This window comes from Bemisia tabaci, chromosome 2 (assembly GCF_918797505.1).
Source record: "Bemisia tabaci chromosome 2, PGI_BMITA_v3".
NCBI lineage: Eukaryota > Metazoa > Arthropoda > Insecta > Hemiptera > Aleyrodidae > Bemisia > Bemisia tabaci.
The window spans coordinates 4,318,484-4,338,684 of NC_092794.1; the positions used below are offsets into that span (position 1 = coordinate 4,318,484).

General features: G+C 40.3%; 2 protein-coding genes across 2 annotated transcripts in view; one reads left to right on the forward strand and one right to left on the reverse strand.

Annotated features, from left to right (window-relative positions):
* The first annotated feature begins 216 nt into the window (after positions 1 to 216).
* Positions 217 to 17,115, forward strand: LOC109034988 (probable RNA-binding protein 46). Its single transcript, XM_072296587.1, has 8 exons — positions 217 to 1,099; positions 7,732 to 7,909; positions 10,202 to 10,427; positions 12,532 to 12,722; positions 13,986 to 14,176; positions 14,464 to 14,549; positions 14,901 to 15,007; positions 15,443 to 17,115. Exons 1-8 carry the CDS (start codon positions 425 to 427, stop codon positions 15,457 to 15,459), a joined length of 1,671 nt encoding a protein of 556 aa, XP_072152688.1. The 5' UTR covers positions 217 to 424; the 3' UTR covers positions 15,460 to 17,115.
* Positions 17,116 to 18,132: 1,017 nt separating this feature from the next.
* LOC109034984 (uncharacterized) overlaps positions 18,133 to 20,201 on the reverse strand; it is a 38,395-nt gene continuing 36,326 nt past the window's right edge. The window contains exon 4 of the mRNA XM_019048429.2: positions 18,133 to 18,446. Coding sequence (XP_018903974.2) covers positions 18,216 to 18,446 — 231 coding nt within the window. The 3' untranslated portion in view covers positions 18,133 to 18,215. The remainder of the gene's footprint in view (positions 18,447 to 20,201) is intronic.

Here is a 20,201-nt window from a genome sequence, read left to right on the forward strand (position 1 = left end):
GGTGCGCAGGTGGCGAGAAAGCTTCGATATATCAACGGCTCGCTGTCTGGGTAGTGCGAACGTGATCTAAAAATAGCCCGACGAAAGCGCAGACGATGAACTCGATGCTGATTGGCCGAAATCATTTTCCTCCCTGCCGATTCCTGGAACCGGTACCCCCACTCCAGCGCTCGCGTCCGAATTCTGAGAATGCGGTCAGTGTCTTGGTGTTGCCGCGCTGTCTCCACGTCGCTCCACCCTTTGATTTAGCGGTCCTAATTAACTCATTGTTTCCTCGCGCTGAACTTTTTTATTTCTCTCGTTGGCAATCGGATGTTTTACATGTCTTTTTAACCTCATTTTAGCTTCGGATTTAATCTACCTTACATTTTAAATCCTGGTATTTGTGTTTTTACCCGACTATTTTTCAATCTTACCTCGCACAATGATGCCTAATGAAGACAGACTGGCTGCTTTGAACGCGAAATCCGTGGACTTCATCGATCAAAGAGGCGCTCATTGCATACAAGAGAACGGTCAGCGGAAATACGGTGGACCTCCACCAGGATGGGAGGGTCCTCCACCCCCCAAAGGCACCGAAGTGCACGTCTCAGAGTTGCCCCAAGATTGTTTCGAGTTCGAACTGATTCCGTTGTTCGAGAAAGTCGGTCGGATTTACGAAACTCGGCTTATGATGGAGTTCAATAGTTACAATAAAGGATACTGTTTTATCCGTTACGCGACAGTGGCCGAAGCCAAAATGGCCATTAGTGTTTTTAACGATTACGAAATTCGGCCGGGTCATAAGATTTCGGTGGCCATTTCCGTTGATAACTGCAGACTTTTTCTGGGCGGTATCCCGAATGACAAAACGCGCGAGGAGGTCATGCAGTTGCTCTCGAATAGTGTGTCTGGGTTGAAGGACGTTATTCTGTACAAGAACGTGAGTAATCGCAAGAAGAATCGAGGTTTCTGCTTTTTGGAATTTCACAACCACCGTCAAGCTGCCATCGCCAGACGACACATGATTCCGGAGAAGGTTGGATATTGGGGCCGACATCTCATCGTTGACTGGGCCGAGCCGGAACCTGATTTTATCGAGGATGACGAACTTGTCAAGGTAAAAATCTGAACGACTTTGAGCAACTTACCTTTTAAACTGATTTTATTCCTCTGACTTATGGACCCACCAGGAGCATGAAGTATCGTATGAGCTTAGCATTTCATGCACCATATCGTCAGGGTGGCATTAAACGTAAGGAAGAAATGAAAGATTGGACATTTCAGTGAAGTATTTCATGAAATTTCACGAGGCTGTGAAGTATTTCGTATTTTTCAGGGGCTAGAGTATGCAACCCGGACTTAAACACACAAAAATAGAAGAAAGTTACAATTTTTACATTTTGCGAAACATGAAAAGGAACCGGTATTTTTCAATATCTCTCATAAATTTATGAAATTTCATGAAATATTTCAAGTGAAATTTCAGGATTTTATTTTTCATGAAATTTTGCCACCTTGCACATAGTCGAGAGGCTTCGAGGACACGGCGTCGAAGTGCAGATTTTTGAAAAATTAAGATTTTAGTGGTTTCAAGTAAAACTAGTCTTAATAATGCATATTCTGTGAAGAATTCGCTCCCGAGTCTCAATTTTTAAGCATCCAAAAGTCTGTTTGAACTTTCTTTCCGCCATAAGGATCCCCGTAATTTCGACACTTCCAACACGTGTTTCTCGAAATAGCAAAAACTGCACTAATGCGCCTTGTCCTCCAAGCCCCTCAATTGTATGTTTCTGAGGCCCCTCAAGTCGGTAGTCCAGAAGTTGTTTTCTTTTTAAGGGAGTGGGTCCAGAATTTTTTTTTATGATTTCAGTAATTATGATTTGTTTTGCCCCTCAATAACTGCAACCCTTTTATTAGGGGCCCCAAGGCTCTTAAATCAGTATATTTTAATCTCCTTTGACCAAAGTAAGGGGACCTGGGACCCTTCTATCTCTTGGAAATGTGGATCGCCTTCAATTTACAAAGTATAGAGCGCTCATTTACCCGTCTCGCCAACATCCTGAGCCCCTAAACGCTAATCCTGCCCTGAAACGAAGTAAACATGGAACCTAGGAATGTGAGTTCATCGTTGATAAAATCGAGTGAAAATTCATGCATGGAAAAATTTTACGGCAATACCTAGTTTCAATGTATGATTTACTGTTAGGGTAACACTTCGTTCTGGATTCTTGCGTCGGCGAGGTAACTTGCCATACATCGCATTGATTTTGTAAGAAAAGTTGACAGATTTTGTCTTTCTAACCATAGAAAGGGCGATAGTCCCAGCGCTTGATGAGCCCAAAGAATCGTTCCCAACAAAAATTGGCATAGTTTGGAGAGCGAAAAAAAAGATTCTGTTAGGATTTTAACTTTTTATTCGATATAGTAATCGACCTCTGAATCGATTAATAGGTTTTTTCCAAAATGGATCCTGCTTTCAGTTTTCTGAATTTTGCAATTTTTGCATTTGAGAAGAATTCGGTCACCTTTCGGCCAAAGTATCACGAGCGCCATGCGACGTTTAACAATTTCCGCCGCCATTTTATTTTTTTACAGAGGAAATTGTCAGTTAAATCTGTTTGAAAATTTCACTGAATTTTATCGGCAGCACGAAGAATATACAGTAAAATTTTTGGACAACTTTATTGAATACTGCTCTGTAAATAAAAGAATAGCTGCGGAAATTTTGAAACGTCGCATGGCGCTTGTGATACTTTGGCCGGAAAGTGACGGATTCTTCATGCTCATGCGCTGGGGCTGTCGTCCTGTGTTGGGTGAAAAATTGAAAATCTACTAGATTTTGGCAAATTTCGCAAAATTCGAGGAATGACAGCAGGATTTTTCTGGGGGAAAAGCTTTTGCACTCAACACAAAGGTCTACTGTTGCATGAAATCGTTGTGTACAATATTTTGTACATAGAGTCGTAATAAAATGAAGTGAGCTGGGGTCATGTTCTGGTCGACAAGTTTCAAGCCCGGTGTGCGTCGAGATTAGGTCACTTTTTCGATTCATTTTCCATCAAAAATGATGATGCTTAATACTTGACCTATTCATGACCTCTTTTTTTACATCGGGTGGCCGAGTAGGCACCCGTGTATTGGAAAAAATCGATGATGTATCGAAATGGTGACCCGGCATTCCCGGCACCGCACGCGAGTCAGGAGCCGGCGCACAGTGGATCGAGTCAATTAGAAGAGGTCGGACTTGAAATTTTTTATTTAAATTTCAAATTTGTATGTTTATTTCGCCACAAATTCCATTACAAAGGGTGTTTCTGAAAGGAAATGTCGCCAAAAAACAATGAAACTACTCTCAAACGTTTTGCTTCATACTTTTAAAAATTTGAGCTTTCAAAGTTCCCAGATTTTGTCCGATCTCTCCCATTGACTCGACCAGAGACAAGAGACCCTCCACTGGTCTCTTGGCGACAGGTGAAAGCTTTTACTTTCGGGGATTCAACAATTTCTTGTGGTCAATTGGACGTATTTATGCGGAAAGGGACTATGCGCTAGTGGAAAGATGGGATGTGCTCGTGGAAGCTGCATAAGAAAGAATGTAAAAGTGGATATAGTTCCTTTTGAGAAAGTGGAAAAGCGGGATTTGACAATAAATCATAAGGAACTGAGCGCTAACTCGTGAGCCGTGGGCATGTGACAAGAGCCTTGTGGACAGGGCTCATGAGTTAAAGGGTCCCGCCACCGGTCTCCCCGTCCCGCCCGGTCCGGGTCGTTGCCGCTGACGTCACTGGCAGCTTTTAAAGTCCCATTCATTCTTATGGCCCGAGCACTAACGAGCACAGTCCATCTTTCCACTTGCACATAGTTCCATTTAGCATAAAATACGTCCCATTATAAGGGAACAACAGTCATCACCCTAATTTCGGCTGTTGACCTACCTACATGGTGGATGATGAGCTTCGGGTGACGTCATGATGAGCCAAACAAGTTTCCCAAACTTCGGCCATTTTCGGCTTGTTTGCAGAACGAAACTGCCGAAACGTTGTTGAACCATGTAGGTAAGTCAACTGTAGAATGCCGAAGTCCCGAAAGTAAAGACCTGGATAGACGATCAAATTCCCGAACCAATTCCGATCAAAGTAGCATCAAAGTGTCGGGAGTCTTCAGTCTTAAACTCATTAAATTGCTTCGTTTTAAAATGAAAACTTGGCAGAAATGTTTCCTGTGGCAGGAAACGATGAATGATGGCACTCTATTCTGATCTTACTTTGAACAAATAAATGCGGCCGGTCAAAATTTGATGGTAGATGGTGACCATCAGTCATCAGCATGTCTACTTTGATCGGAATTGGTTCGGAATTCGATCGTCTATCCAGGGCTTTTTAGCTTCCACCGTAGCCAAGATACTAGTGGAGGGTCTCTTGTCTCAGGACTCGATCCGCTGTGCGGCGGGCAGGCCACCTTGGAGCGCGAAAACGCAACTCAGCATCAAAAGTCCCGAGCGAGCTACAATGTAGAAGAGAGGCATCCGGCGGGCGCGGGCGCCGGTTTCTTATCGGCACGCCGCGCGCGCCGCGCTCACATGTGCCACTACTGCCCGAACCGCCGAATCGACTACAAAGTCATCACACCGACAAGCGGCGCAACCACTCTTTGGCGGCTCCTCTCCCCGCTAGGGGTCCCCCCTGGCCCTCCGAAATACCGGTGGCCCCAGGGTAAGATGTGCGAATGTCGCCGGTTCGACACCCCCCCCCCCCCCCCCCCCGGTCACCACTCTAGACTAAGCTACAATTTCGTTCATGCACTGGAAAAAAAAGTCGCGAAAAATAATGCGTGAATGAACGGGAGAAGAGTAAGTAAGAGTGTAGAAACCCACAAAAAAGGACAAAAGCAAGGGAATCAATGGATAGGACGCTCGTTGACGACGGCGCAGAGATACAACTATTCGTACTTGATGCGTGCCCGTGTTGCATCTGCAAAATTGAAGGCGCGATGGCACGAGGCTTGAACTTGCAATGCTCCGCTCCATGTTGCCGATAAAGTGTCGCTCAGATTCGGGGGAAAAAGTTAAAAACGAGGCCCAAATACGTTTCTTCTATTTACGGATGTGTTACTCATGTAGCCTTCGAAGCACCACTACAAATACAAATAAGACACTGGAAAAAAAAAGTCGCTTGGATCTAGAGTCCAGACTCTTAATAACATGGACAAGAAAAAAATACTCTTGATTCAATCGGATTTTTCCTTGAATCGAAGAGCTAAGCCTCTGGATGTAAGCGGATTTGATTCAAGCAAAAATCCGATTGAAGCAAGAGTATTTTGTCTTGTCAATGTTCTTAAGAATCTGGACTCTAGATCCAAGCGACTTTTTTTCCAGTGTGCTCATTTATGCCCAGAGACGCAAAATTTCACGAAACTCCTCGAAAGATTTTTCATAATGTTATTTCATGAAATATTTTAAAACTCAATGAACTCACAATCAGTACTTATCTCTCCCATGAAACGCATGGAAACAATGAAGGTTTTGACGAAGAAAAATATCATGAGTTGAATTCCGAAGTTTCTTAACGAACTCTCGAATAATTGTACGTATTTCTGCCAAACGGATCTGTGTGCATTAAGACATGAGCCCTGAGACCCATTAGAATATATTATGCATAGCAAGTCTCACGCTATAATGCACATAGTTCCGTTTGGCAGAAATACGTCCAATTGTTGCAGGTTGTAAACGCAGCCTCTGAGAATCATGGAAGTTCCAATTTTCAGCAAGATGATATCTCGTTCTGTGAAATTCCATTTTGCATCTCCGCTTGAGCCCATAATTTAGAGAGGAGTTACAGGAGGGAGCTTATTGGCGGTGAATCGCATTCATATTCTAAAAACTTAAAAATTAAATTAAATCTCTCTAAAATTCAACGTTTTTGCTCTAGTTTTGTAATCTCCGCATCAACATATACTGTTCATACTTGTATTTTCAAAAATCAGTGCGTTGAGGATTGAATCTTTCGAATAAACCCGATTATTTGATTTATTTAACCGAGCGTAGTTCATGTACCCGAAAGTCATCACTTCTTTTGACCTCACAGGTTCGGTTATACGAACTGAACATTCGGCTACAAAAACTGAAAGTTGAGTTTGACGAACTGGATAGTTGGAATGATATGTAGAACACCATGCTCTCCTTCTATGCGATTTTATCTTTTCTGGGATTTCAAAAGATATATTAGTATCACTAAACTTGCTTTGCCCCATCCAGCATCTCAATTCGTGCGTTAAAGTCTCTGAGTCAACTGAGAAGAGTTCATACTCTCCTTCATTTCGCGGATATGCAATTTTGTCTATTTGGAAGTCGAAATAGTTGTATCACGCGTTTCGCCCCATCCAGCATCTCAATTCGTGCGTTAAAGTCTCTAAGTCAGCTGAAAAAAGTTCACATTCTCCTGTATTTCGTGAATATGCAATTTTACCTATTTGGCAGTCGAAATAGTTGTATCACGCGTTTCGCCCCATCCAGCATCTCAATTCGTGCGTTAAAGTCTCTAAGTCAGCTGAAAAAAGTTCATATTCTCCTGTATTTCGTGAATATGCAATTTGACCTATTTGGGAGTCGAAATAGTTGTATCACGCGTTTCGCCCCATCCAGCATCTCAATTCGTGCGTTAAAGTCTCTAAGTCAGCTGAAAAGAGTTCACATTCCCCTTCATTTCGTGGACATGCAATTTTACCTACTTGGAAGTCGAAATAGTTGTATCACGCGTTTCGCCCCACCCCCATCCAACTTTTTTACACCGCGTTAAAATCTCTGAGTCACGGAAAAAGCGACCAAGCAGTTCGGTGCGTAGGGCATCGCGCGTACACAACTTCGGAGGGTGCACGCTAAAATGAAGCGCATTATGATCAAAACGTAGTCAATGTTATACCATCCATTTTTCAAGGTCGTAGCCTATGCAATTTTTCCCGCGGACGACCGATCAGGCGTTGGTTCGTAAACATTCTGCACTCTTGAGCTCATGAGCCTTGACTCCCACTATTTGTTCCGACCTCCAAGGCTTTTGAGTTTTTGTCGCTTAGGTCCTTTCGTCAATAAGCGCCTCAGCTTTTCCTCTTTTGGAATAATCTAATTAAAGACCAGCATATCATCTTATGCTTCAGGACAAAGTTTTCAGTGAGAAATAAAATGAAATTAATATTCCGTCATTTTAACGAGTATGGCCGATTCTGACTTACCAGTGGCGAGGCGTGAATGGTCGATTCTCGATATTTTCCCATTTTAAGCTATGGTGAAGAATCTATTCTTGATGCGTGAGTAGCGAACACCTTGTTTGTCGATCCTTTTCCATAGGTTTGAATGGCAGATCAATCGATATATCGCCAAGCACGCCACGCCACTGAAATTCCTTCGCCCTCTCGTTAAGAGGTGTAAGGAATACTCTCGGAACAGTCGCTTTTTTGAAGGAGCTATGAATAATTTTTAGTGTATTTTCCGAAGAAAATACACTATTTTTTATTTTTTTTTTTTTTTTTTTTTATTTTTTTTTTGAGCTGGACGTGGAGAAGTAAGTCAGTACAGCAGTTTTAGACCTACTGGTAACTGGAGGAAAAGTCAAAATGAACTTTTACGTCTTGGTCAGGGAATTATTTGGCTAGTAACTTTCTTTAAAAGCAATGACTTTGATTTTGATAATCTTTGCTCTTAACAAAATTATTGAAATTCCGTTATGCTGATTTCCGTTTTGTCTCCGTATTTTGCAGATGACGGACTTGTACGTGCGAAATTTAGCCGACGAGACCACCGAGGAGCGCTTGAAACAGATCATAGCCAATATAGTGCCTCTGCAATATGTGACCCGCATTAAAAAAGTGAAAGATTTCGCTTTTGTTCATTTCAGCTGTAAGAAAGCCGCCGATAAAGTGCTTCAAGAACTAGATGGTAAGTTATTTTTTTGTATGCTGACAGATGCATACCGTTTCTTTGTAAATCAACAGGGTGCCTAGCAAGTCCGGGATTTCCGGAAATTCTGGAAATAGTACCGATATTTTGAGAGCGGTCCGGAAGTACAGAAAAGAGTGCGGAAATGCCGCCAGAAGGTCCGGAATTTTTCATTTTTTTGATATTTTTGAGCAATTTGAGCGAGAAATTCAAATTTTTGAAATTTTTCGAATTTCGTCGATTGGAGGCACTGATAAAGTACTGAATTTTCCCGCTAAGGAGGTACTGAATTTCTTGGGAATGTACTGAAAAAGTATTGTAAAGTAATGAATTTTGGCCAGCCTGTTTTAGTAGACACCCTATAACTTATGCTTCTGTGCAAGTATATCCTGCACTGCCATGCAATTTTCTCAATAAACATTTTATCTGCAGAAATGGCAAAAAGACTCAGAAGTACGATCTCAGCTTGGAGCGCCTTCAAATCCCAGTGATACTATACGGTTTGCTGTGCAGTTAGTTTAGTTGCCTATCCTAACCAAACCCAACTTAGGTCACTGACTTCACTCAACGCCCTTGTGAGGATGCTCGCTAGTAAAATGCACTTGAGGAGAATAAACGTTCGTTTGAATTCGATGTCTATTAATCAGTGCATTCTTTCCTCTATCTTATCTGTATATTTACACTTATTTTTATTCAACGCAGTCAGATTGAACTTTTCAGCGATTGCCAACTGTCAGCGACACATTCAACCGAAAATTGCTTTTCTCGCAGATACTTGCACAAAATTAATTTTTGTTCATTAATTATTTGATGTCATGGCGAACATTCCGGTCGCACGTGAAAATCAGCGCAATTATAGATGAATTTTGCGGTGTCGCACTCTTGTCAAATAATTAATCATTTGGCACTGTTAAATTATTGCTATTTTACGGTGTAAGTCGGCAATCACGTAACTCAGTTTGCGACGTCGTAGACTTCCTGTCATACTTTATTTTTTAAACGGAAAACTACTCAACGGCAATTTTTTGAAACTGCCGTGATGTTTCTTCTCTGTGCGAAGAAAATTCTGCAAAAACTTCACGGAATGATGTCCATTTGTTCTCCTTTCAAAAAATAACACGAGGGCAGAGATTTACAGACATCACAAACGAGATATGTGTTTGCGGACTTACACCATCGTACTGTATCGGAGTGTTGTGTACGTCGTCTTTTCACGAATTAAAGGGGCTCCCGGCTCCTTTCATTGAAAGTTATTGCAATAAAATTAAAATGAGGTGCAATTTTTTTGCAATGTAAATTACCTACCTCTCTCGCACTTGCATGGAACTACTTTTCTTGATCGTTTAAAACCGCAACTTATTGACCAAATTTTGTGAAAAGAATGCTATATGGTGCCCTATGGTGGGGAAAAAAATTCAATTTTATTCCATCAAAAATTGTTTCAATATGATCGTTGCTGTGTTCCTTGAGCTCTCTTAAAGAAGCAAATCGCATCTTTGCGCGGATTTGAAATGGACGTATTTCTGCCAAACAGATCTATGTGCAATATGACGTGAGTCCTGTTATGCATATATTCTTATGGGCCTCAGGGCTCATGTCTCAATGCACATAGTTCCGTTTGGCAGGTATACGTCCAAATTAGAGCTATGCGGGCATGATTAGAAAGGCATACCTACCTCGCCTCGGTCCAAGTTTAATCAAGCGCTGCAGTCAGTGAGCTGAAATTCAAAACGCCTTCAATTTTTTGAACGCAATATGGACATCCGTCGAGGTTGTATAGTTGTATCAAGGCGCCGTTGTCGGCGCGTCCTAGTCTTCCTGTTACGGACGAATATAATCGGTGCGAAAAGAGCCGAAATGCCTTCAGTTTTCTACGTTCCGATGACCAAATTGAGAGACCACGTATCTCCGTTTGCGACGTTGCAGATTACTTGTCAAAATCTATTTTTTCTTCGGATAACTAGTCAACGTAAAATGTTTCTCCGTGATTTTTCATCTCTGTTAGCAGAGTATCTGGCATACAAATTAAGTTGTAACGTTCGATTGCTTCCCATCGAAATAATAAAATAGGAGCGGAAATTTTGAAACACCGCAATGTAGATACGTGATACTGTACTCTGACCATCGATATGTGATACGAACATCCGTAAAGCTTGAATAGGCATCAAGGCGATATCTTGTCACCAACGCGTCCGTTAAGACGTGTGCATAACACCCGACGAGTTGGTAATCAGATAGTTGTAAAGAATGAATGCTCATATGACGTGATAAATTCGTTGGGTTGGATTTTAGGTCGAGTCATCGATGGCGAAGTGGTTTCGGTGGTCTGGAAGCGGCCGTCGAAGGAGAGTCGTGAAAATTGGTTGAGTCGCATCAAGTACAACAGTCGCCCCAAGAGGAACCTGACGAGCCAGCGGCTCCCTGACAAGCATCAATTAAATGAGATTTACCAGCAGCAGTTGCAGTTGCAATCGTCACCCCGATCCACAGCCAGCGACGAGCTAAACAACAATAAAAGGTAATATATCTACGGTTCTATTCTGCCGTGCACTTACGTCTTTCAGCTTATGTTCGCAAACACCGGGATTTCGAACTATCGCAAGCCACAAAAGGTGCGCTTGCGGGCATCCGACATCGCGCCTTCAACCTCCTGGAAATACTTCAAACGCTACACCTAAACACATAGGTTTCGACGTGCAAATTGCCTACGCTGCGCCTGCCGGAGTGTACACCGGGTTTTGAGGTGTACTGCCGTGCTAAGGAAGAACGCCATATGAGCTTTCAGACGTTGCCAAGTTTCCTTCGATTTTACTTCAAATTTACTGAGAAAATTGTGAATATTATTTTCCGACAATTTCGTACGCAATTTCATTTAAAATATCTGAAAACTTCATGGAAAAATATCCATGAATGTTGTCAAAAATACATGCTTTATCAAGGGGAATTTGGCAACTCTTGAATGTTCATACGGCGTTCTACCTTAGCACAGCAGTATTTTCCTGCTGTTAGAGACTATATAGAAGCTTCATCAGACTGTCTAAGTCAAGTGGCAGGATAAATAAGGGGCCTTAAAGGACAAGGCGCCATGAGTGCAGTTTTGAAAAAATGTAGACATTTGTAAAAATTTTGCCAGTTTTGTAAAAATTATTTCAAGTGAAACTAGTCTTAATGCATATTCCATAAAAAATTCGCTCCCAGAATCCAATTTTTAAGCATCAGAAAGTCAGTTTTAGCCTCCTTTCCGCCGTAAATATCCGTGTAATTTCAAAACTCTGAACACGAATTTTTCGAAATAATAAAAACTTTACTTATGCGCCTTGTCCTCCAAGCCCGTCAAATGAATCTGTCAAACTTAAACCTAGCATATCCAACAAGTCAATTACTACAGGTGAAAGAAAACAGAAAAGCGATGTACTTATAACTGACGCAGCATCAAATAATGAAAGACGGCAAGGCCCTTCATGCCTTTAAGAGAGTGTGGTGTGAGTCATGATCAATTTTTACTATCCATTTCAATAGCCATCGGAATGGCGACGAGAATATAATTTTTAACATACTAGGTCATTTCATAGAATGGCCTATGCCGATGTAGTATGGGCGAACGAATGCTTAATCGGAAAGGGCACTTCTCCGATTTTAAAATGGCGCCATCTACGGGCGATACGTCCCTAGGAGGTCAGAGCCCCAATTTTGACGAGATGATCAGCACGCGGTTGAAGTTATGGCATTGCACTAAATCAACATTATAGTAGCTGTATTAATTGGACGTATTTCTGCCAAACGGAGCTATGTGTATTAAGACATGAGCCCCGAGACCCATAAGAATATATACATAACAGAGCTCACGTCATAATACACATTATGTAGTTCCGTTTGGCAGAAATACGTCCAATTTACACGAAAATTTATGTACGAGCAGTCGTTTATAAATTTTTATTCAAATCAAAGCTTTTGAAGAGTTACCACAAAAAATAGTTAGTTAATTAGTAAATTTTAAGACATTCAGCGTCACAGGCTTATTAACGTCTTTACAGAGAATTTTGAAAATGGGCGTATATACGAAAATTTAGATTTAAAATTAGGATGCACTTACTTCTTTCTGCTTAAATTCGCAAACACCGGGATTTCGAATTATCGCAAGCCACAAAAGGCGCTCCTGCGCTGCGGGCATCCGACATCGCGCCTTCAACCTCCTGGAAATACTTCAAACGCTACACCTAAACACATACGTTTCGACGTGCAAATTGCCTACGCTGCGCCTGCCGGAGTGTACACCGTGTTTTGAGGTGTACTGCCGTGCTAACGAAGAAATTATGAGCTTTCAGACGTTGCCAAGTTTCCTTCGATGAAAATCGAATTTCCTGAGAAAATTGTGTATATTATTTTCCAAAATTTTCCGACAATTTTGTACGCAATTTCATCTAAAATATCTGAAAATTTCAAGGAGAAATATTCGTGAATGTTGTCAAAAATACATGCTTTATCAAGGGAAATTTGGCAACTCTCGAATGTCCATACAACGTTCTTCCTTAGCATGGCAGTGTATACCTTCGGATATTTTGAAGGCCTGTTTAAGAGTTGATGTATCGTAAAAAGTAAAGTACCCGGTCGTGTGCTTCTAGGTCGCCCCAGAAAAGCAGCTCTTGCGAAAAGCACGATTCCTCCAAATTGAACTACGATGTCAACTTGACCGAGCGACGCAAGAAAAAAACCAAGCCGTCAAATCTGGCTCTCAATAATGTGAAGTGCACTGCGTGTGCCATGAACGGCGTGCCTCCGTCACTGGATACCAGTTTCTCCTACTTAACCCTCGGTGAGTTCTTTCTCCACACATTGAATCAGTCGCTATCAGTGGCGTGGCGTGAATTGCGATGTATCGATTGCTATGTCATTTAAACCTATGGAAAAGGATCGATAAACAGGGTGTTTGCAGCGAACACCTTAACAATCGATTTTTTACCATGGGTTTAAATGGCATAACAATCGATATAACGCAATTCACGCCACGCCACTGGTGGCGATTCCTGAAAGTTAGCAACACTGTTTCTCCTGCATTTGAAAGTATGTTAAACAATCGATTCTTGGTGAGGCATAGTTAATTTCATTCGAATCGATATTTTTAATGGATTTAAATGGCGGAAGAACGGTGTTGCCGACTTGTAAAATGACCACTGCACTGAATTGTGTCTTTAATATCAAGATGCAGTCATTTTTTTCTTGTTTCCCCCTCGATTCACACAGGAAAAAAATGGCGCTTGGGTCTAGAGTCCAAACTTTTAAAAACATTGCCAAGAAAAAATACTCTTGATTTAATCAGAATTTTGGCTTGAATCGAATGGAAATCCGCTTAAACCAAGAGGCTATGCTCTTCAATTTAAGGAAAAATCGGATCGAATCGCGAGCATTTTTCCTTGTCAATGTTATTGAGAGTCTGAACTCTAGATCCAAGTTACTTTTTTCTCCAGTGCATGTAATTACCAAAGGAGGTGTGGAGGGTCCAATCTTTGCCTCTAACGGCCCTCAAAATTTCGATTTTGTATTTCATTCATGTATGTTTATCGTGGTTCACTGCATTTCACTGTTAAAAAACTGTTAGATATTTTTGACTGAAAATTTCAGCGATCTTTCTTCTGATCACATGCAAAAATCAGCAAAATTTTGGACAAAAAGTCGCACTCTTGTTAAAGACAAAAAAAAATGAATTAATTGAGAAATTTTCGCAAGCTCGGTATGGACCTATTTTCCTTCGTTTGAGAAACTTCAAATTATAAATCATGAAATAAATTTTTTTCGCAGTCGTTACCTACCTTTTTCATATGTTTTTGTGCAAGTAAGATTTTATGGAAGAAAAGTTATTGTAGATCTTACTATGTAGGATGGTTTAAACAAAACTTAATCCTTTGCGATAACCATTATTTAAGGCACTACATTCATTGTCGCCGAAGTATTTATACCGAAACCAAAATAATCATCGGAATCAAAGTAACAAAGTACCTAGCAATTTAGAGTGGGAATCTTGGCCTTTCAGTCCAATCATTTTCAGTTATTTCCAACTGTGTGATTTTTCATTTTGTAGGTTCCAACATGAACGATGCCCTTTCTTATGAAAATTCTTGGAAGGGTAATTCGGAAAATTACTTCGGCAATGGAAATGCTGCTCAGTACAACAATAATATGAATTTCGACTACATACTACCGCCGACTCCAGCTCCTCCATCAGGCCAAAACGGGCGTTCTCGTTTCCAGTTTCCAAACTCCTCTGCTGGGGTAAGTTGATCTTTTTTCAAGCCTTTTTTTGCACTCTTATTTTCCAAAAAAGAGCTGATCGGAGCTGCCGTGATAGCGAAGAAAGCCGTAAGTGCAATAAGGGAAGTTTTGAGAAAATGGGCTCAGTAGTCTCGAAGCGTTAAATTGTACCTATTGAGAGAAGCTTCCCGTTCTTTGTCAAATTGCATTCAATAGATAATTTGCAGGTGTCTAAAATTTGATAAATTTCGTGTTATATGGAAACTTGAACTGTCCCTTTTCCTTCTAATTTTAGTTTTTGTTTACAGATGTGCTGTTCACTTGACACGGCGAATTCTTTATTTTTGCCGGCAAGCCCAAGTCTTAACCAGCAGAATCAATTTACTTTCCCATTGTAAGTACAGCTTTTCACTTCCTTAAATTGAAGAAATTTTTGGTGCTGACGTATGCTGTTTCATTGAAAAATTTTATAAATTAGTTTTATTTAATAATCATTGGAAGAGACAATTTTTATCATTTCTTACCGATTTTTTTTGTTTAGCCCCTCCCCCCTTCAATGATTAAACTGCTGACAAGGGGGGAAGGGAGGCTAGAAAGTCATAATTTGCTCAGATTTTTCCCTTAATCCACGCGACGCCCATTCAACTTGGCGAAAACCCTGCGCGAATCGATTTAATGAGTGCTGTCAAAGCAACTGCCTGTATTACTGCAGAGCCCTTAACTAATGCCCTCTCCGTGTTTCTAGGTCTCCAAATCCGAATCAGTCCCTGCTGTCCATGTCGCAGCAGCAAACGCACCCGCTGACTTACCTGCAGAATTCCCAGCCATGGCCGAGGGACAATTTTAGCCGCGGTAAGTCTGGTTTTACTTGGTGGACCTTCAGGCTAGGCGAAAATTTAAGCATTATTCGTATTTCACGTAAACACAATTCGTGCAACGCAAAATTACCAACATGAACTCCCAACTAAGATCTAAAACGTTTTTCGATGCGTAAATTCGAAGATCCCAAGTGGCAGTGATCGTGATAAGTTGCGATATGATCGGATAACATATCGCGGTTTTATCGACTTTGATTTTATTGCAATATTATCGGTTATTAAATTGCGATTTCATCGTTTTTGCAATAAAAGTGCAATCTTATCGACGGTGATTTATGGCATTTTCATCGAACAAAAAATTGTGAAAAATTGAGATAAACTTTCGATTTTAAAGAGATAAAATTACGACAAGATTGAGGGTTGATTTTATTTTTACTTTAATTTAATGCTCTTCTTTTCTCTGTTTCAGGTTCTACCTTCATGTAACTCCTTGACCGCACCCTCGTTCCATGTTCTTATTCTACCGACATTTTTGTCTTGCTACGTTTCAGCCTTGCATTTTTCAGATTTTTTACTGTCACTTTTTTACAATTTTCACTCATTTATCTCAATATTTGCTTAGATTTTTGTATTTTAACTACGTTTACTACTTTTTAACTTTTTAACTACTTTTAACTTCGTTTACTACTTTGAAGGATGTCTTATTTTTTAATTTTTTGCAAATACTTTAATACATAAGAAGCTTCGTCGCATGTTTTTTTCGGTGCGAGATGTGCATTATGTTTGAATGAAAACTTTTTGATGTCATAAGAGACAAGTGGCAGGACGCACGAAAGTTCTATATCCGTGACTTCGTCATGTCGTAATTTTTTATCGTTGCATGCTCGCATGTTGCCAATTTTTTAAGTTCAGTCAATAAAAATTTAGAGTGTACCAGGCGTCCTGAATAAGTTCATGTCATAAAAATATGTGTAAATTAAAATCGCTTGCTGTCCATCGCGAGAAGGGCGCCAACTGTTGCATGACATAATAATATCCAATCTTTGAGGCACATGCTACAATCTATTGCTCCTCTCACCCTAATCTGGAGGTTTTTTTTTTACATTCAGTACATGCAATTTTGCATTTTACAGCGTTTTCTGCGAATGTTCATAATTAATCAGAAAATTTAATCCTCCCCTGTAACTTTAATTTCCTGAATGGATCTTGACCGTCTAATTTTAAAATTTATAAATGTGATTAAACCGCAGTAATTTTCATTCTTAAGTGCCAGCAAATAATTGCCAGAAAATTTCTTAAGTCCTTAACCCTATTTTAATCAGTTACTGGAAAGATATCGCCATATTAATACAAGATGTCCCCATCAATCGACTCAACATTCAATTCATTAATAATTCTGCCCTTTAAAGTAAAAAAAAAAATGATTAACCCTGTAATAATTGTAAAATTCTGAATTAAATTTATCTAAGATACATTTTTATAAATCCAGTAAAAATACGATTCATTAAAAATAATTATTCTGCTCTTCTAAAATGAGAACTTGACAGAAACAAGAATGAGTCAAAAAAAAGAAATCTTATACAGCTTGTTTTGGAATCTGATTTGCATGCCTGCCACCATGCAGCTTTGAAAAATTAGTTCCTCCATTTTGAATCCATCTTTTTAAAGTTTATTACTGAACCATGTTCGTCAAGTAATTTTGCCCTCGTCTTGAAAAATACCATGGATCCATTTTTCGATTTCTGATTCTAAATTTAGCTCCCATCATACCCAGATCAATTGAAATCAGCAGTCTGATCAGCCACTAGTATCTTAATCACTGTGTTACAAATGACATGACATCAAAATATTTACGAATGCATTAGGAGGAAGCTTTGGCTTTCGTACACGTTTTCATTCAATCGTTCAATTATTTACACATTCCTTTGTTTTTACGGTGACAATGCCCGTAATTCATAGTTTAGCATCTCTTTACTATTTATTATCTCAATGATTTATATCTATTCTCTTTTTTCTCATAGCTTCTAGACCAGGCAATTTTTAATATTTTGCTTTTAATTGCTCATTTGTACTACGTTTTAAATTTTTATAACATATATATTTAATTTTATACAACAACGAAGGACACAAACTTCGTCTAAAACCTGCTCTCTGACTTTATTTTGTCTTTTTTGAACAAATAAATCCGTCAATTTTCGATCACTGTGTTCACAAAGTCTCCTAAATGATTATACTAGTTTCTTAAGTTGAGAAAATGTCCTCTAATCACTTCTTCCTCGGTAGTATTTTATTCTCTGAAAGTATTGGTTTTTCACAGTTAGCCCTTTTTGGATATGAACGATCCAACCCTAGATTTGGCTGATTATTTGCCATATTTTATCATGAAATTACATTGTACAGGAAACTCACATTGAAATTAGTTGCAAAATGTAGCCCAATTTATTCTCTCTGCTCAAAGAATCAATTCATTTCCTGGTGAAGTACGCAAGATAAAGAACGAGAGACTGCCCCCTTAATCAAAAACTTTTCATTAATTTATTTTTTTATTTTAAATTAATTTCAATCAGAACTGTATGAAGAACCGCGGTATTTGTTCAGCACGAAACTACTAGGGAAGAACGCCGAAGAGCCTTCAAATGTTGCTATTTTTCCTCCAATAGAAAAACGAATTTACTGGGAAAATTCTCAATATTTTTCTCCGATTTTTCAAGCAATTTTGTTCACATTTTCACCGAAAACATCTGAAAATTTTGAGGGAAAATATGCCTAACTTTTAGCAAAAATAAACATTTTATCAAAGGAAATTCGGCAACTCTCGAATGTCGATACGGCGTTTTTCCTCGGAGCGGCACACAGTGGATCGAGTCAGTCATAGAGGTCGGACATGAAATTTTTAAATAAAACTGCAAATTTTGATGTTTAATTCGACACATTTTAGATTTTAAGGGGTGCATCTGGAAGAAAATTTAACGAGAAAACCAATGGAGCCACTTTTAAAACCTCAAAGTTTCGTATGAACGAAGTTATGAGCTTTTCAAGTTTCCAAATTTTGGCCGACCTCCCCCATTGACTCGATCCACTGTGCGGCAGAGCGAACCTCTCATTCCTAAAAAGTTAAAACAGATGGGGCACTATGGGGCAGATTGATTGAAGACCAAGTACTAACATAATATATATTTACAGTAAACTATTTACAAGTGGGCAAGATAACTTGAAGTATTTACAAAACAAATTGGATGGATTTACTGAGAGTTGGCGGCGGGCGAAACATGACTGGAGTCCCCGTTATTGCTTTCGTCCACCTCGCTGTCCCTGTCCACATCGGTGAATTGAGGCTGTGTCTGCGGATTAAGATGTCCGAATTGTCTTTGGAACAGGTGCGACCTTTGATTCAAAAGCGCCAGCCGTTGTTGTTGTCTCTCTAAGTGTTGCTTACGCCATTTTATCCGTCTGTTTTGAAACCATACCTTCACCTAAAACGTATCGCAATGGATTAATGATCAGGGCCGGATTTACATTTTTAGCGCCCTAGGCTAAACTTAGGGTGGCGCCCCTAAAAGTAGGCGCTCTCGTGGGGGGCGGGGGGGGGGGGGGGTTGGGCCCCCAGACGCCCCTCCCCTCCAGATCAGAAGGAGGATGTTAGGAGTCCGGAAAATGTTCAAATTCACCTTTAAAAAGACACCTTTGTCAACCACAATTTGTAGAATCTGTGTCCCAAAATACCATAGACTTACGGCCGGCTGTAAGATTTCCAATAGCTTCTATAGCCGGCAACACAATTTCTTATAGCCTTTTATAGCCGATGGCGACTAAGCAACAGCCTGGAGATAAAGTGTATGCTAAACGTTACTAATTACGGATGCTAGGACTTAGTGAGTTTTTGGACTACCGCTCTCTTTTTGGGCCGTAGTATCTTGATTTATTTTGCGAGGAAAGCTCCGTACTTTTGAAGGATGCCTGCCATTCCTAACATGTTGGAGCGCCTGCAATTTTGTATGATACTGTTCAATACCTCTGGTGTGAAATAGTTGCTTCAAGCGCCGTGGTACGCTGCGGCGCGGCGCGGCGGGCGGGCAGCCAGCGCGAAACGCGCATTGGCGCCTTCAAACCTAACAGGGAAACTTCACGCGTTGCGCAATGCGTGAAGTATCCCTGTTAGGTTTGAAGGCGCCAGTGCGCCGCCGCTTCGCTTTGTGTTAGGCTCTAATATTTAAGCTCGTGGAGTCAGCGTTTTTCAACTCATAACTTTGAAATGTTTGCACACTCTGTATGGATTATTCTCATTTTAATTGATGAAAAAAAATATGTAGTAAAGGAAAATATAATGTGTGTTTTGTGAATATTAAGGTGATTCCGTACAAACTTAAGGATTTACAAAGCACACGAATTTCTACACAATTTCTTATAGCCTTTTATAATCGATGGCGAAAAAGCAACAGCCAGGCGATAAAGTGTAAAGCCCGACTATAGGAACTATAGCCCGCCTGTATAATTTTTTATCGCTTCGTATAGCCCGGCCGTATGATTTTCTCCGCATTCTACAGCCAGACTATATGATTTTCTGTTGCCTTCTTTAGCCGGCTATAAGAATTCCTATGGTATTTTGAAACGCAGCTCTTTTGAAACGCCCCTCCAAATTTTGCGCCCTAGGCTATAGCCTATGTAGCCTGTTTCAATGATGGTCTATGGTATGGGTTTCATATGGATTACATTTTGCAATAAGGAACCACTATCTCTGGCTTTATCATAAAAGCACATATCTGCATAGGGAAACCAATGGCATTTATGTTGTTTCTAAAATGAACCAGAAATAGTGGTTCCTTATTGCAAAATGTGGTCCATATTGGTTACAATACATCATGACCCTACTTCTTATGACGGAAGCTCGAAAAATTGAAATGTTTTTCAAAGTTGCCTCACGTAACAGAGTTTTCGAAAATAGAGATTCGATAGTGATAAATGGCAATGGGCCTGTTGCAAGATGCGGGGATTTGCGAATTGCTGACTGATTTCAATGGCTTTTACGAAAAGGACGATGGCGGTGTTAAAAAATTATGAAATTACCAGGGCCGGATTTACCTACTTGCCGCCCGTGGGCCGCCTGTATTTTGCCGCCCCCTTCTCATTCGTTTTGAAACATCAATAAAAACCATCAAATGAACGTGCCAGCGGGGGAGGGGTGCATAAGACGCGTTTACTTGTGTTGAACACATTTTTTGGGAAAGCCC

Excerpts from the sequence above, each read along its gene's own strand:
- LOC109034988 (XM_072296587.1), top strand. The coding sequence starts at position 425 with ATGATGCCTAATGAAGACAGACTGGCTGCTTTGAACGCGAAATCCGTG. Across the intron at positions 12,723-13,985 it reads TTTCTCCTACTTAACCCTCG|GTTCCAACATGAACGATGCC; the intron begins GTGAGTTCTTTC and ends TTCATTTTGTAG. Across the intron at positions 14,177-14,463 it reads TTCCAAACTCCTCTGCTGGG|ATGTGCTGTTCACTTGACAC; the intron begins GTAAGTTGATCT and ends TTTTGTTTACAG.